General features: G+C 36.9%; 1 protein-coding gene across 1 annotated transcript in view; it reads left to right on the top strand.

Annotated features, from left to right (window-relative positions):
• The window catches only part of COG5 (component of oligomeric golgi complex 5), a 183,336-nt gene that overhangs the window by 4,912 nt on the left and 162,978 nt on the right, over positions 1-15,446 (top strand). The window contains exons 5-6 of the mRNA XM_055808013.1: positions 42-111; positions 5,298-5,418. Of these exons, the coding sequence (XP_055663988.1) occupies positions 42-111; positions 5,298-5,418 (191 nt within the window). The remainder of the gene's footprint in view (positions 1-41; positions 112-5,297; positions 5,419-15,446) is intronic.

Below are 15,446 nucleotides of genomic sequence, written 5' to 3'. Positions count from 1 at the left end.
TTATTAATACTGCTATAAATAAATTCTCTTCTTATTTTCAGAATTAGAGTTAAAATCGTTGACCCCTACAACAAAATAGTGTCTCGCACAGCTCAGCTAGCAAAACTTCAAGTAAGTTGTATGCAAAATGGACTTTAAAAAACCCTTTCTGAATGTGTATTATTTCCCAGTTGTCAGGCATGGGTGGAATTTTCATAGTCCAGTAGCCTGTAGTTTGTTGTCAGTATTTCTCAAGGAAAATCAGTATTTGTGTGTGTCTTCATGAGCTACTGAGAAGTGCTTCATATTGCTAAGTAATATGGAAACTGACCTTTGCGCTAGCTAAGTGAGTTTTTGAAGAGGTGGAGGGAAGACTGAAGGGTTATCTTGAGTACAGATTAATTAAATTCTCATTACTGTTTGTGTAATTTTGGTATTTGATGTTATGGTGCCATTATATCGAAGATGTAAGTTAACGTGTGCTTGGCTGCAGTTTAGTAAAGAGTTTGGGAATTCTTTCAAAATAGTAAAGATGCAACTTATGGAACCAATTGTGGTTCTGGAGTTTTATAAGCTCAGGTACATAGTTCTTCCTGTCTTTTAAATATAAGCGAAGCCTACAGGAGAATGTAGATCTCTGTTGGAGGATAGCAATGGGAGAGAGCTTATCACAACGATGGCAACACTTCCATTGTTGATTTTATAATGGTTGAAAACTACTCCACAGATCTTCAGGAGTCATGTAGCTGCATTCTATTAAGTTTATGGTTTGAAAAGCAGCACAACTCCAAATCCACAAATGTTTAATCAGTTGTTGTTTGAACTCTTTGTCTTCACAACTTTACCTTAGCTTCGCAGAACTAGGAACTTACCTTTTAGTAGCTGAAATTTGAGCTGTGGATATGCACTCAAGTAGATTGCCATCTGTGGGTGACTGCTGTTGTACAGTAGAGTAGATGAAGCTGCAAATGGTCATGCAGTTTCTAGTCTGGGGGCTGGTGGAGCAGCTGCACTAGTCTCTCAGCTGAACTTACTATTTTCTGCATTACTTCCAGTAGCAGTGAAGTTCAGCCAGTTTGTCCAGCTGCTTCTCTTGTTCTTTTCAACTCCAGCTGTTACTGCTTTTGCCACTGGGCAAAACTTCTCTGACTTCCCTGTTGGCAGGTCATGTGCAGATTTTTTTTTGTTCTCTTACGTATGTTGCAGCTGTGGAAAGGGTTGTGGGAATTTGGGGCTAAAGATTAATATAATTTCTGCCCTGATCTTACACAAAGTCAAACTGCAAGAGGACTTCAGAGAGGAATGAGTCCCTGAACTTAGGAAATGTTTCTTGGGTGCTCTTGCTTACTCTTTGCTGTAGCAGGGTTACATGTATTTTCCTGAGGTGAGAAAGCAGCATCCATCTAGGGTCAGCGTTACTCAGCCTCTGCCAGCGAGTTTGTAATATCTGGCTTTTCTTGCTCTAAGTCAGAAGAAAGAGGTGCACTTCCTAGCATCCAAATCCACTTACTTATCTCAGTGTAGAGAGGTACAGTGATTCCAGCTCTGCTAGTGAGAGTCTATCCTTGGCACGAGAGCTGCTGTCTGGTGTTGCAGATACGTAGTGAGTGCTTTACGTTGCACTATGCTGCTGGGAGGAGTCGAGGGTCAGGACACCATAATTATGAAATGCAGCTGGACTTAAGGCAAGTTGAGTCCATAGGCCTTTGAGATCTGCTTCCCCAAGGGGCACTGCTGTGGTGTCTCTTTAGCTGGCTGACTTGTTTGTTCGGGGAAGAAGAGCAACAACAGCACAGCAAATAGTTCACTTCCTGGCGGTGACAGGGCTTTGTGTGTGATATTGGTCCCAAATGCAGGACTTGTGGCATGGCACACTTACAGACTTGCTCATTTTATCAGGTGATGTACAGTTGGTAGAATAATAGAAAAAGGTAGATGATAAAAGAGGTTGCCTTCTGTCAAAATCTGTAGGGTTGGCAGGTATGTTTTGCTGAACATGTGGTGTTTAAGGGCCCCTTGTATTCATGATGGTATTATTTTAATGCTTCTCCATTGACTGCTGTGGGACTGCTCACAAACTGAAGGAATATTTGGCTTGCATAAAGCTGGATTTTGCCATCATTAGTTGTTTTTAATATAGTCTGGCTTTTTCATAAACATTCTCGCTGCAGATTCATTGTCAAACTCCAAATCTAGTCGTGAATTCTAAATCTCTGCCGTGTGCTTGTGTATATTATGTCTTGCTCTGCTCTTAGAGCTTCATGGTATCCCAAGGGAGCAGCAGACTCACAAAGCTTACTTCTTACTTTAAATCATACTGTCCTCTTCTGAGTCTTTCCATGGTAGATCACAAGCTAAATGGGAATAGTTAACAGAGGAAATATGTAGACAGAGTGTTTGTCCTTCAGAGGAGTATTTTCTGTACAGCTCTGTGTTTCTACATGTTCTCTTTACTTTCTGTGCAGCTCTGTGATTCCACATGTTTTCTTAATTTTAGGTATATCGGTGTTTAAAAATCCTTATAGTCTTTATAATAGCCAAATTTTTAAAACCTTTTTGAAAAGTAGTAATTCTGTATTTTAAAGTTGTTCTCTCTTTAAAATATTCACCAGTAGCAGATTTCATCCTGGTGCTAGTAGTAGCAGATTTCATCCTGGCCCTACTAACTAACTAATGTAATTTGAACATAGAGGACTCTCATCTTTCTTCAGGCTTCTGTTATATATACCTTCAATTACATTGTGATCTGACAGTTAGATGCAATTGCATATATGAGCTATGCACTGGCACATTTTCAAGTAGTCCTCTCTTTCTAATTATGTCTTCTTTCAGTAATTTCTAAAAATTAACTTGAGATTAAAAGTAAGAGGCTTTTTGATTGCTCGAATTGTAGCAATAATGTCTGTTCGTGTTGATATGTTGCTTTAAATTTCAGAAGGTAACTAACATGTAATCTTGAGAAAAATGGGGTTTTATTTTTATCTTTACTAAAATCACCAGGACTAACTGAGGCCACTGGCCTTTTCCAAATTAATTCCTGCTTGAACAGTGGAATTAATTCCTTCTTGGATGAAAGCATCTTCTTTAGAAAAGCATACTCTATCCACTCACAAAGGGAATGTGTACTGAATTAGTTCAAACTTTGTTATGCAGGTGGGCAGGTTAGCGGATCTAGCATCTGTGAACAATTCCACTATTATAATGGAAATAAAAAATTTTATCTATGGTCCTCATATTGCATTCTTTTACAGTGACTGCGAGTTTTAGTAAGTTGAACAACTCACATAAATGGAAATACTTGGGTGAAACACAATCTTTGTCAAGGGCACAATGCAGTAACAATCACTGTGAAGTTAAGACTGTATCTTCATGTCTTTGGATTTTTCTTCTCCTTCTAATTCATAGGGCCAGAAGTTAAAACTTTTTTTGCTCTTGTATCTAAATGTAACTTTTCCCAGCTCTTACTCAGTTTGATAGTCCTTTTAAAAGATTGTTTCTTGGAACAGGAGATAATGAGCAACAATTCAATGAAAAAGAATCTTTTGGCATGTAAAGAAAAAGATAGCCAGAAGATAACCGAAGTTGAATTCCTAGGGAAAAACATTAGCCAGGAGTACACAATTGGATTAGAGAGTAATTAAATTTGAAAGCAAAGTAGTAATACTGTGCCCTCTTACTTGGTGAAGCACAGTGCACTATATAAAAAGCTATTTTTGATTCATCTTGCAGAAAATCAGTTTACAGATATGAAAGTGATCTGTGGATCAAGAATTTTCCAATTAAAGAAATGAATTAATAAAAGCTAATGCGTTAATCTCTCAAAGTAGGATAAGCCTCACTTGGTTCTCACTAATGGTAACAGAAATCACGTGGTTAAGTTGTCATAGAATACTTAGGAAACTTGCACTTCAGACTATGTGATACAGAGCCAAAAGCAGTAAGAGTAATTGTGCTTTTGATTTGCCTCAGTGGGGCTTTCTCTAATTTTTCCTTACTGTATGCCTAGGTGTTTAACAAAATTAAGCTGTAAATATTTGTGTTGATGCTGGTTTGTGCTGGTATAGGGAAGAGACTGACAAGTTGTGCAGTCCACTGAATATTGGTTGAAATTACTCACTTGTACATATTTTCATGTGCACTATGACATTTGTTTTCAAGACATTAACTTGAGCCTAAAAAAGGGGTTCAAAGACTGTCAGATACTAAATAATTTTTTAAAGTAACTTTAATTTTGATATCCATAAGGTAAATACTTCAGGCAGCTTTGCCTTCAGTACCAGGAAAAATACCTCAGAACAACTACGTTTTACCTGTTCCAAATTTCTCATTTACCTCTTGTTAATTTGATTGCAGATGATTGGACTGTACCTATGACTATGCTGAAATCCACATACTTTTTTACCTTCTCTTGAATCAGGTTTCTGAACTCTGGTTTAGATGTTACCCACTCCAGAATGTTGCTGCTCCTGTAGCGTGTTATCTCCTAGCCTCACTGACCCTGTCCAACCTAGAGGAACTCTGCACTTGATGTATCTCTTGCTGTTTCTCTGTGTCTGTTATTTACTGTGTAGAAGGAGAAGACGTGTTTGAAGATCTTAGTTGAGTGAAAAATTATGAAACTACTATGTTTGATTCATATATCAGCAGTGCCCTTTTTTTCTAAATCGGTGCTAATGAAAATATGCACAAATATGTTTACTTAAAATTTACATACGCAATCATCTTAATTTTTAGCCAAGAATGCTGTGTATTTTAATAAACTATGAAAGAATGGGAACAGTTGACTGAATGAAGGTGATGGGCCTTATGAAAGTTTTGCTGAAAATGAGTTTTAAAATATATTCCTATCATAAAAGTCAATGTTTGTAATAACGATTTAACCTTTAATTTTTATTGTCCTCTGAAGTAAGTGCTGTCATTTTGCTTATTTTGGATCAGTAAGCAAGGCTTAATTGACAAGGCCAACTTCTTAATTTTACTAAAGCTTACAGAGCGGGAGAATATTGAGGAGAGATGTGCAATGTAAAATAAAGCTTGCTTCTAGATAGAAGTAGACCGTGTCTCTGCCGTAGGGTTCTGAGTTTTTTGTTTGTTTTTTACTAGTAATGATGATATAGTCTCAGTAGCCCTGTGAACATAATTACCAGCTTTAGGAAGTATTGATTTATATTGCCTAAAGTCATGTTAAAAAATCCTGAACAAGAGGATTTAAGTGTTCTAAACTTCATTTTTTTGGTTAAAATATTTCTGTATTTTAGGCTTAATAATGTGATCATAATGTACTGATAATATCCCCTAATGCTATGATTTCTCTGCAGGCTGCCTGTGACTTGCTGCGGAGGATAATACGCATCTTGTATCTCAGTAAGAGACTTCAAGGACAACTGCAAGGAGGAAGCAGAGAGATAACAAAAGCTGCCCAGAGTCTCAATGAACTTGGTGAGTCCTTTGTAGTTACTTTTAGAGGAATTTTTAGCTTGTACTTGTGACTCACACTAGTGTGTGACTTAAAAAACAAATAAATCCCCAAAACTTTTTACTGTGGTTCTTGCTGTCTACTTCCTGATTTGAATTGAGAAATGGTGTGGACAGAACTCATTTGTACTTTAATTTTTTTCATATGACTTCTCCAGGTAAAAGTATTTAATAACATGAAAATTCTATGGTTATAACGTGTTCTTTTGGGCAACAATTTTTTTATGAAGCAATTAATTTCTTACTGGTTTTTCTTTATGTAAAATGCCTTCACAGGTAGCAGATACGTATTTAGCATTTGGAAGATGTTGCAACTACAATAAAGCATAGTTTGAATTACAGTTCACGTCCTAAAAGAATATTATTGGCCCTGTGAACTTTCTGAAAGCCATACATGGTGCGATATGCAGAAACCTAACGTAATTCAGATACTAGAAGCATTTTGCTGCCGTAGCAACTTACTCTGTATTTTATTGGTTTTTAGGAGGAATGATGAAATAGTTCTCATGAAGCTCATGTAACATTGCTAGATTATTTTCTGTACTTGAGCTAGCTTCGGTATTTCCACACTGTGCTGCAGGATGCAGTGAGGAGCATCCCATCAGTCTTTGAGCTAGTAGCCGGTGTTCCATATGGTATCTTGCCAGCGGTTTCTCCTTTGATTTAATGGTATTCAAATTTCAGCTTCCAAAATTAGGTTGTGGGAGGGATGAACTATCAAACATTCAGAATCATCCTGAGGTTTATTGTGCATATTTGTCACTACTGCTCTTTTTGTACAGTGTAATCAAAAAATTATTAGACAATGACTTAGTCTTATAATTAGCAGATGCTGTGTTGTAAATGGAAAATTTATATATTTGTTTAGTGTATCAGTTTGAAGCACTTAAGCATCAACTGTAGCATTCTAAGCTAGAGTATTTTTTCTGATTTTATATTTTTTCTGATTTTTTAATTTTCTTTCCATTTTGGTCTCCCTTCACATCTTCAGGATATATAAAACAGTACTGTCTTTTAACTACCTGAATTACAGGTCTTGTGGGATTAACGAGATGCTAGATCCTGTTCAAATAATTAGCACAATTTAATGGTAAAATCTGAGATGTTTCTCTTGTAGTTTTTAGAATTTCTTTCTTTGAAAGAAAATGCCTTTTATCACTCTCCTTCCTCTCTTCTTTTTTCTTTTGCCACTTAAAAAAAGAGCTTGCACTTCCTTCTGTTGAGGTGTCACAGTCTTTTGAGTTTCTTTTTTTTCAAATACTTGATCTTTTCCTGAAGCTTAGAAAAGTATGAGGAATTATTATTGTTAAAGATGTAGGGAGATGGAAGCCCTTAGGAAGCCCTTTTGACTTTCATCCTACAGTCCGTAGGGGAGGAGCCAAGGCTTGTGGTCCCTAATTTAACCATCAATTAATGGTTAATTCTGGATGGTTTATGGCCAGGTAAAATCACTTGTCTACTGTCATTTCTCTCTCCCTCTCTTTTCCTGGTCTCTCTTTCTTCTCTTTTACCTCTCCATCTGCATCTCTCCCTCATCTTCTGGTGCTCTGCTCTTCGTTATCTTCTGCTGGCCACCTTGGCTGGTCTGATTCTTACTGCCTCCCAGCTGGCCGTGATGCCCAGCATGTGAGTGGATCAAAACACCCTGCTGAGGAGTGGCTGGTTGGTGGATTGGAGGTGTCTGTCCTGTGTGGTGAGGTGGTGCCTTACTGGATATGGGGTAGCGCTGTTTGGAGGGGAGGAAAATGTGCAGTGGCTGGAGTCAGCATGGCTCAGGGTACTGGAGTAGGAGTCAGTGGGAAGGTGGTGTGTTGCTGGAAGGCTGGATTTTGGGGTATGGTTGGGGAAGCACTGTCCTGTGCGTCTGGCTTTAGAAAGCATTGGGGTGTGTGAGATCTGTAGGGTGGTGATGGTGTGGGGCAGGAGAGCGGTAAGGCTGTGGCGACATGGGGTGAAGCTGTAGAAATGCTGTGCTTCAGAAAGGTGGGAGATGTGATGTAGTGGTCTGTGTCATCTGGAGGGTGGGAATCATGGGGAACCGGCACTGGTTATTTGGTGGTGAGATTACACAAGCATTGGGAGGGCTTGGGAAGTACTGCAACATCTGATGGTAGCAAATAGGTGGTAGACATGAGTGGTGTGAAAGCCTGGTACTGGATATGGAGCTCTGTGTCATGGAGACTTGCTTTTGAATTGGAGGTCATGGCCAAGATTAATATTAATTTGTAGTTTTAGCCAGATATTTCTGAATATCCCTTTTGGTGCTCTGTCAGGGAAGAGTTCTTCCCAGTGTTTGTTACTTTCCTATTTTGTGTGGTGCAATATAATTTCTGCTTTGTTGAAAGCAGCAGTACTGTGATACTACTTTGAAAGCTCTGCACTTTCTATAGTATAATATATCTTTTATTACTTACAGGGGTTATTCTGGGTATTAACTGGCCATTTAGTTTTTACATACTGTTGTAGTCTGTGTATAAGTTTGGGGGACACAAACGTGTGTGCCTGTTTAAGGTGTATGTATTCAACATCTATTTCTTCAGCAAATCTATGTTAGTTCACTTACAGCTTTTACTTAGTTGTGTCTTGAAGTTTATTTTGCAGTGATGGGAAAAGATACAAAAATATAAAATTGTGAAATTAGAAGTAGGGGTCAGTCAGAGGAACTACAAGAAATAGTAGCTTTTACTGGGAAGGGTTTTTTTAATTACATACTTTCTTAAGTTACTGCTATTCTGCACATCTCTAGCTCCAGTAGAAGATGTTAAGAACTTTACTTTGAAAGCATTTGGTAATATTTTCACTGAGATCTCTACTTAAAGCTAAAGTAGATCTAAAATTCCTCTTGTGTTGGACTTTCTCATTCTTTGAAATTAACTTTCCACTTTGGCACAGTAAGAAAAGAAATTAATTCCCTATGCAATTTTTAGAGATTAAATGTGATTAATATATATGTGTGTGTATATATAACCTCACACTTCCTTCTGCAACTCTTCTACCTCCTAACACACTTTTTGGGGTTCTCTAGCAAAGTAGAAACAGAGCTCTGATAGTCCATTGAATAAGCTATTAGCTGCTTCTCTAGTGATGATTCTTCATATTTTACAATCAAATTCAGTATATTGATAGGTAAAGCAAATGACATATTCAGATGTCACACAGGGCCTAATGCAGTGAATTACATGCCCTGACTATGCTTCTTGGTGGTATTTTAATACGATTTAATACAAGTGAAAAAGAAACATCCCTAAGCAAGTTTAAACCACAGAATGTTACAAGAAAGTGTATACACTATACACAGAAGAAATTATGCAGGGATTAAACAATCTGCTCTCTTGTATGTGGATATGCAGAAATCACTGTCTGTAAGTGGCCAGTAACTGATCAGATGAAGATGAAGAAATTCTTAGTTGTGCAGGGAGTATCTAGCTTGACTGTGGACAGGTTGTTGATTCCATCTAGCAGTTACAGCACTAGCTTTGGACAGCAAAGGATTTATAGCTTTTGCTTGTTAAATACCTATAACTGATGTTGTCATTATTCATATAAATGCCTAGATGTCTTATGATTATAATGAACTTCTAGTCTCTATATATGGTTGTACTAGAGTTTATTTCACAGCAAGTAAATTTATTTGCTTGAATGACCTTGTAAGTATGTAATACTTGTAGGCAGGCCCTCACAGCAGCCGTGATTTTGCTCTTTTGTTAACTCAGAGTTAGTCTGTGACTAAGATGTGCAGCCATAAAATGAAGGGGAAGGGGTCTACTGAAATACAGTTTTGGGTGTCTTCAATATAGAAGTTGTTCCAGGACAATGCTGACTACTCTAAAACAAATAATGTATTTTAGGAGCCTAGAATATAAAGGTGCGATTAAGTAGTAGGCAACATAGATTTATCAAGAATGAATCCTGTTTAACCAACCATATTTTCTTTGTTGGCAGCATAACAGGTCTTAGGACTAGAGAGATCATTGACTGTCTTGTAGTTTCATTTAGATAGGTCACTTGACACTATGTCACATTAGCGGGGTCAGCAATATAATCCAGTTGAAAACGTTGTACAGTGAATGCAGAATTTTTGAGAAAGCTGTGCCCCAAGAGTTATCATCAGTTGTTCACTATTCCCAACAATATATCAAGTGGGGTTTTGTTGAAATGTGTTCTGCAGCTGGCTAGTGTTTTCATTAATGATTTGAGTGATGTTATGCGGTATATCCTTATTAAATTACAAGTAATAATCAAGCAGAGAGGAATGGAAAGAACATTGGGAAACAGGATTAAAATGAATAATATTCTTAGTGAATTGGAGACACATCTTAGGTGAACTGATTTAATTTCTCTTCCTGGCAAGTGCAAAGTCCTAGCAATAAATAGTTATTGTTAACAGCAGGAATAGGAGAAATGACTGGGTGGATAGCATAGCATTCTGCAGAGAGTCTTTGTAGTTCCTCACAAATGGAGTGCATGCCACTTGTTGTTTTGTATGAGCATGATGTTGGCGATGGAGTTTGTACTGATCTTTATAAGGCAGGGTGTTGTGTGCAGTGCACTTGAAACAAATCTTCTGTTCATGCTTCAGCTGCAGAATCAAATCCCTTTTGAGGCACCTCATTCAAGGAAGATGTAGGTTAATTGAAGAAAGTCCTAAATACAGCAGTAATGATGGCTGAAGGTCTTGTGGATGGGCAGTGGGTTTGGAGAAGAGGGGTCTAAGAGGCAGAGTAACGTTCTTCAGATAAATGAAAGTTTTTCAGATGAGAAGGGAGTAAAGGGCCTCTCCATATCCACTGTGATTGAAACAGTAAGTAATGGGCCTGAAATGAAGCAAAGAAAATTTTTATCAAAAATGTTAGGAAGTGTTTCTGATGGTAATGGTAGTTGCAGAGGAGCTGTGATGTCAGTAGTTGAAGCTTTTTTAAAAAGCAGTTTAGATAAAGCATATACCAGGAATACTTTAGATACAGAGGTTTTGCCTTGAAGCAGGAGGACTGAGTAAGCTGACCTGCTACAAGTCCTTTGTTTCTTTCAGAGGTGCTTCCCCCAACTCTGTTAATAGAAAATGTATTATAGGGAAGGTTTTGTTTTGTTTTTTTTGGTTGTGAGTGTGTGTGTGTTTATTTAGTGGTGTGTTTTTTTTTTTTTTAATTGGACTGCTTAATGTAAAATTTGCTTCCCACAAGTTGTTTTGTTGGGCTCTGTGCCCGCATACCTCCTGGAATATTAGGACTGTGACTGGAAAATTCATGCCGTCACTTTAGTTCAGCCTCTTCTTATCACTGCTTCAGATGAAATAGTAGATAAATCTCCTCAAAGACCTTCAGCTCACCCCTCTGACACAATTACTTCTCTTCTGGTTGTGACTGACATTCAAGTTAACTTCACACAGTTCATTGTGTTACTGGAGTGCTGCAAAAATTGACCCTCAAAAACTATTATGTCAATATTCTGTAGGAGAATGTACTAAGCAGGAAAAGGAAGGTGGTAGTGACTATGTGAATGTAAGCATTGTGTATTTTGATCTTCTTCCTTTGCCAGGAAAGAAGGCAAACTATCCACTTCTCAGTGACCCAGCTGTTTTTAAGGAAGATACTAATTTACTCTTGTAAGTTTTTAGTATTTGGGAACGGTGCTGAGTATTGTTTTGTGTTTATTAAAATACTAAGTGCTGCTAGTCAGTATTCGGGAAACAACAGTTCTAATTTATTGAAAACCTAAATAAATGATTTTAATAGTAAGTGTTCATACTTGTTTGTGTTATACCAGTTATCCATATCTATTGCAAGTTGGAATTATCTGTACCTGTTGTTTCCACAGTGTGCCTTATTAATTGAGTATTAAAACAGCGTAATTAATCTGGCTAAACCACAGAGACTTATTCTGAAGTGATTGCAGATTGGCTGACTAATGTTTGTCATTCAGGTTGAATATTGTTGTATAAAAATGGTTTAATTTTAACTGCTGTGTTTTTTGGAGTAACAATTAAATGTGTGTTGTGTACCTGTACACATGTATTACTAAACTTGCAATGGTAAGCTGTCTGAACATCTGCCGTAGATACTATGGTAGCCATGTTTTACCGCTGCCTTCTTCACATACCATATGCGACAATGAACTTAATTTTTTTTTTTTTTATTCCAAGCAAAAATGTATAGAGTGTATGATTGCCAAGGCAGGTCTTTTGTTGCCTGCAATTAAAGTGAGGAAAGACTTGGTTACCGTCATGTCAGTGAGGTCCTTCACGGCTAGTACACAGAGCAGACAGATTTGTTGATATTAATATTGCTGTGCGCAGTTTCTCATAAGAAACAACACACATAAGTCTGGAGGGAAAAGTTGCTTTTCATGGTGCTTTTGTTTAGGGATTTAGATGCATTGCAATTTATTGCCTTGTAGTAGACTTAGTGTCCTCCAAAATAATATAGCATATGTCTGTATAGCACAATGCACTGTTCTGTAGGGGTAAGTGAACTGATTTGATTAATAGAAATTACATGGACATGCTGGCATGACGCTTTGCCTGAGGTAATTAGTACTGCTGAGAAGGACTGAATTGTATTACTGGCTCAGAGCCATCTGCATTATTTTTGAATGCCACTGCTTCACTTGGTACATCTGCATCCATAGTAAGTGTAGATATCTTGCTAAAACATTTTTCTTCTGTCCCTGGTGGTGTTAGCAGTAACACTGTCAGACTTTCACTGAAATGGTTTGGGCTAAAATATATTATGCCTTTCTGTAGTTGAGTGTCCTTCATGTCCTTCAATGTCATGTTCCTTTCAGTTGAGGGGGTTTTTTTTGGTTTTTTTTTTTTTGTTTGTTTTTCCTGAGGCTGTGTTACCATAAGATGGAACATTTTGCAAAAAGTTGTTGTGCAAAGTTTTTATTTGTAGTTTTCCGAGCCAACCCCCCCCCCCCTCTGATGGGAAGGTCAAGCAGATGTAAAAAATAATTAAATACTCAAAGAGCCTTAATATTTGTAGCTTTAAAACAGAGTCTTGAACTGTTGGGAAACTTGAGAACTCATTTTTATATAAAAGCTTATTTTTTCTGAAATCAGGCATACAAAAAAATGTAAAAATAATGAGAAGTACTTCACAAACATGGAGCCAGTGTCACATGTGAAATACATGTAGAATGCACTGTCTGAACTGCTTTTCTTCAGTATCACTGGTAAAAATGGAAAATGACAGACTTTTGCTCAAGTTACATTGTGATTAACTGTGTATGGTTAATAGTACATTTAATCACAAAATAATTGTGTAATAAATATGTATGTACTAGTTACTATGTTTCTCATGGACAACACTGGTCATTCTTTGACAGTCATATATATTGCAAAATAATTATTCTTTATTTTTAATGTGATAGTGTTGATAGAACCATTCAGCTTACATTCATACAACAGAGGCAATTGAAGTTGTTATTTTATACATTGATTAAAAACAGAAAAAAACGTTTGTAATTATCTGTCTTTTCAAGGAAAGGAGTGCCATGAAAGCTATGGATAGTGCTAACAAAAAATCCTCTTGGTAACTAAGATCTTGTTATTTTCTTAGTATTGTTCCTGGTTTCATGTTTGCCAAAGTCATTACGTGATTTATTGTAAAATCACATAAAAGGAAGAGCTATTCAAGCTTCTGCTTAGTTATTTAATGAGTTATGCTGTACAACCAAATTATTTTGTGTAATGAATGTAGAAGCTAGTTGTGCTCTTCTGTAGTTGCTATACCACACACTTACTACTTTCTCTGTTTCAATTATGCACAGAAAAATCTTGTTCTAGGCCATCTAATTTTATTTCATGCCATCTTTACCTTTTATGCAGAATTAAGGAGCTTCTGTGGATATTAGTTTATTTCTTGCTGGCTTTTGAAATAAAGAAAGAAATATCTTGATAGTATGTAACAAGTTCATTAATGAGAACTATTCACTATAAGATACTGGATTAATGTGCATGTACCAAAACAACTTGAAAAACTTAATACAATTTTTCATAAGAAGCTAATAGTGTATGACATCTTTGTTCTCTTTGAGCCAGGGAGACAGAACATACAGGTTTTACCATCAGATTGTATTTTGCTGTGATTAGGATTCCTAGCTTGGAAACCTTATCTTAGACAAAGGGTTGTATATAAATAGTAGGTATGTTTTACTTAATCTCTGGCATACATTCTTTTTCTAACCATTTTCAATAGAAGGCACAAAATAATTACAGGCACATGAGAGAAAAGACAAGTCTGAATTGATAGAAGAAAAAAAAATCCTGTTGGAATTTTGATTTTCAACATAATATTTAAGTTAGTAGGGCTTGAATTTACATTTCCTCAGGTTTTTAAAAAATTATTTTCTGTTACTGTAGCTTCATTGTAGTTTCATTGCTGTGTCACTGTTTTCCAAAGTCATAACTATTCAGATCTCTTGAAATTTAATTGTCTTTATGCATACAGTTCTAGAAAATTAATCCAGGTATAATTGTAATGGTGGGTTTTCTTGATGTCTAGTTTCCTTTTAAAGAACCATAAACATGTTTCACATTTGCGGTATTGAGTGAATTATGAAACTATTTTTTCATGTTAGCATTAGGCTGATTTCTGTTTTTGATGAGATTAGTATTTTAGCTATAACTACTAGAAGAATTTGATTTTGCTGTATTATTAAGCATTTTATAATTTTACTCTCAAGTATATAGACTTTGTCAGAGGGCTGTGTATCAGTTTAAAATGGTTTTAGTACTCTGCTTTCTATGTCAGGTTGTTAACCTGTTCCTGAGATGTATGTTATTGATGTCCCCTTAGCAAGGCTATGTCAGAAGTTAATTACAGTGTGTTCAAGTTACCTTTGCTGTAGCATGTGGAATACTTCTGACAGTTTTTAGTTGAAAAACTAAGGCTCATTAAAGACTATTCTCTGTGTTTTGCTCTTTCTTGCTCCCAGTTACAGATGTCCACACCTTTTGTTCCTTACATTTCTGGAAGCCTTTGCTCTTTCAGCATCCTTATTATCTGTTGCTCTGAATCGGATTGCTACTATTTAATTATTAATATAAATTATGATTACTATTGTCATGTTTTAACATACAGAAGTTTTGGTTGTAGGCCAGTATTACACTGAGCTGGGCTTCAGCAGGTAGAGTAAAATCTGGAGACAGACAAAGAGTGACAGCTCTTGATTTATTTGCTTCTAACAGTTCGGAGGACTCCGGTGGGAAAGAAATGATAGTGGACAAGAATGAAGAAAGGGGGTATGTGGTGGACAACCAAAAAGTGTTTTCTGCTAGGAGAGGAGTTATTGTCAGGACAGCAGAGTAGCAGCAGTGGTCATGCAGCTGCTCAGTTAATATGCATTTAAACTTCCTTGTGTACTGTTGTGAGGCACAAATAGTGTTTGCCTGGTAGCACGTTCAGTTCTGTGTTTGAGATTAAGCCAGAACTGCTTATTTCTTAAAAACATGGAAACTACAGTATTTTCCATCTGCTTTGGTAATGTATCAGATGATCTAGGGTTTGAGAGCCAGAGAATATATCTGTAGTTTGCAGTCTCACCTGGGTAAGGCTGAAACAGAGGGGGCTTGGGAATTTTGAAAGAGGAACTGTTTGGAAATGAGGAACAGAAGGGAGCAGTGGAAGAACGAAGATGTGGAAGAAGTTACTGGTGATTACAAAATCCTACACTTGCTAATTTAGGAGCTTAAATAGAAAGGCCAGGTCTTATAAGGTGGATTTTTTCCAGTTTTTGCTGATTTCTTTTGCAGTCAGTGAATTCAAGTGTGTGACTCTCAAATCTGAAAACTGTACTTACATTCTGTTTCTCTAATTACAAAATTCCCCTTCTGCTGTCTTCTCAAAGTATCCCTATAGAGTGGAGAGGAATTATACCAAACCTGTTTCTGTTTTGCTGTTAGGGAATACTTGTTCCCCACCAGAAGGATGGTATTGCAGCTGGTAGGGGTGTTTGGACCTCGTTTCTGCTTTATCCCTTGATCATTGTAAGTG

Source organism: Falco peregrinus, chromosome 6 (genome assembly GCF_023634155.1).
Source record: "Falco peregrinus isolate bFalPer1 chromosome 6, bFalPer1.pri, whole genome shotgun sequence".
Taxonomy (NCBI): domain Eukaryota; kingdom Metazoa; phylum Chordata; class Aves; order Falconiformes; family Falconidae; genus Falco; species Falco peregrinus.
This window is presented reverse-complemented; position numbering and strand designations above follow the sequence as displayed.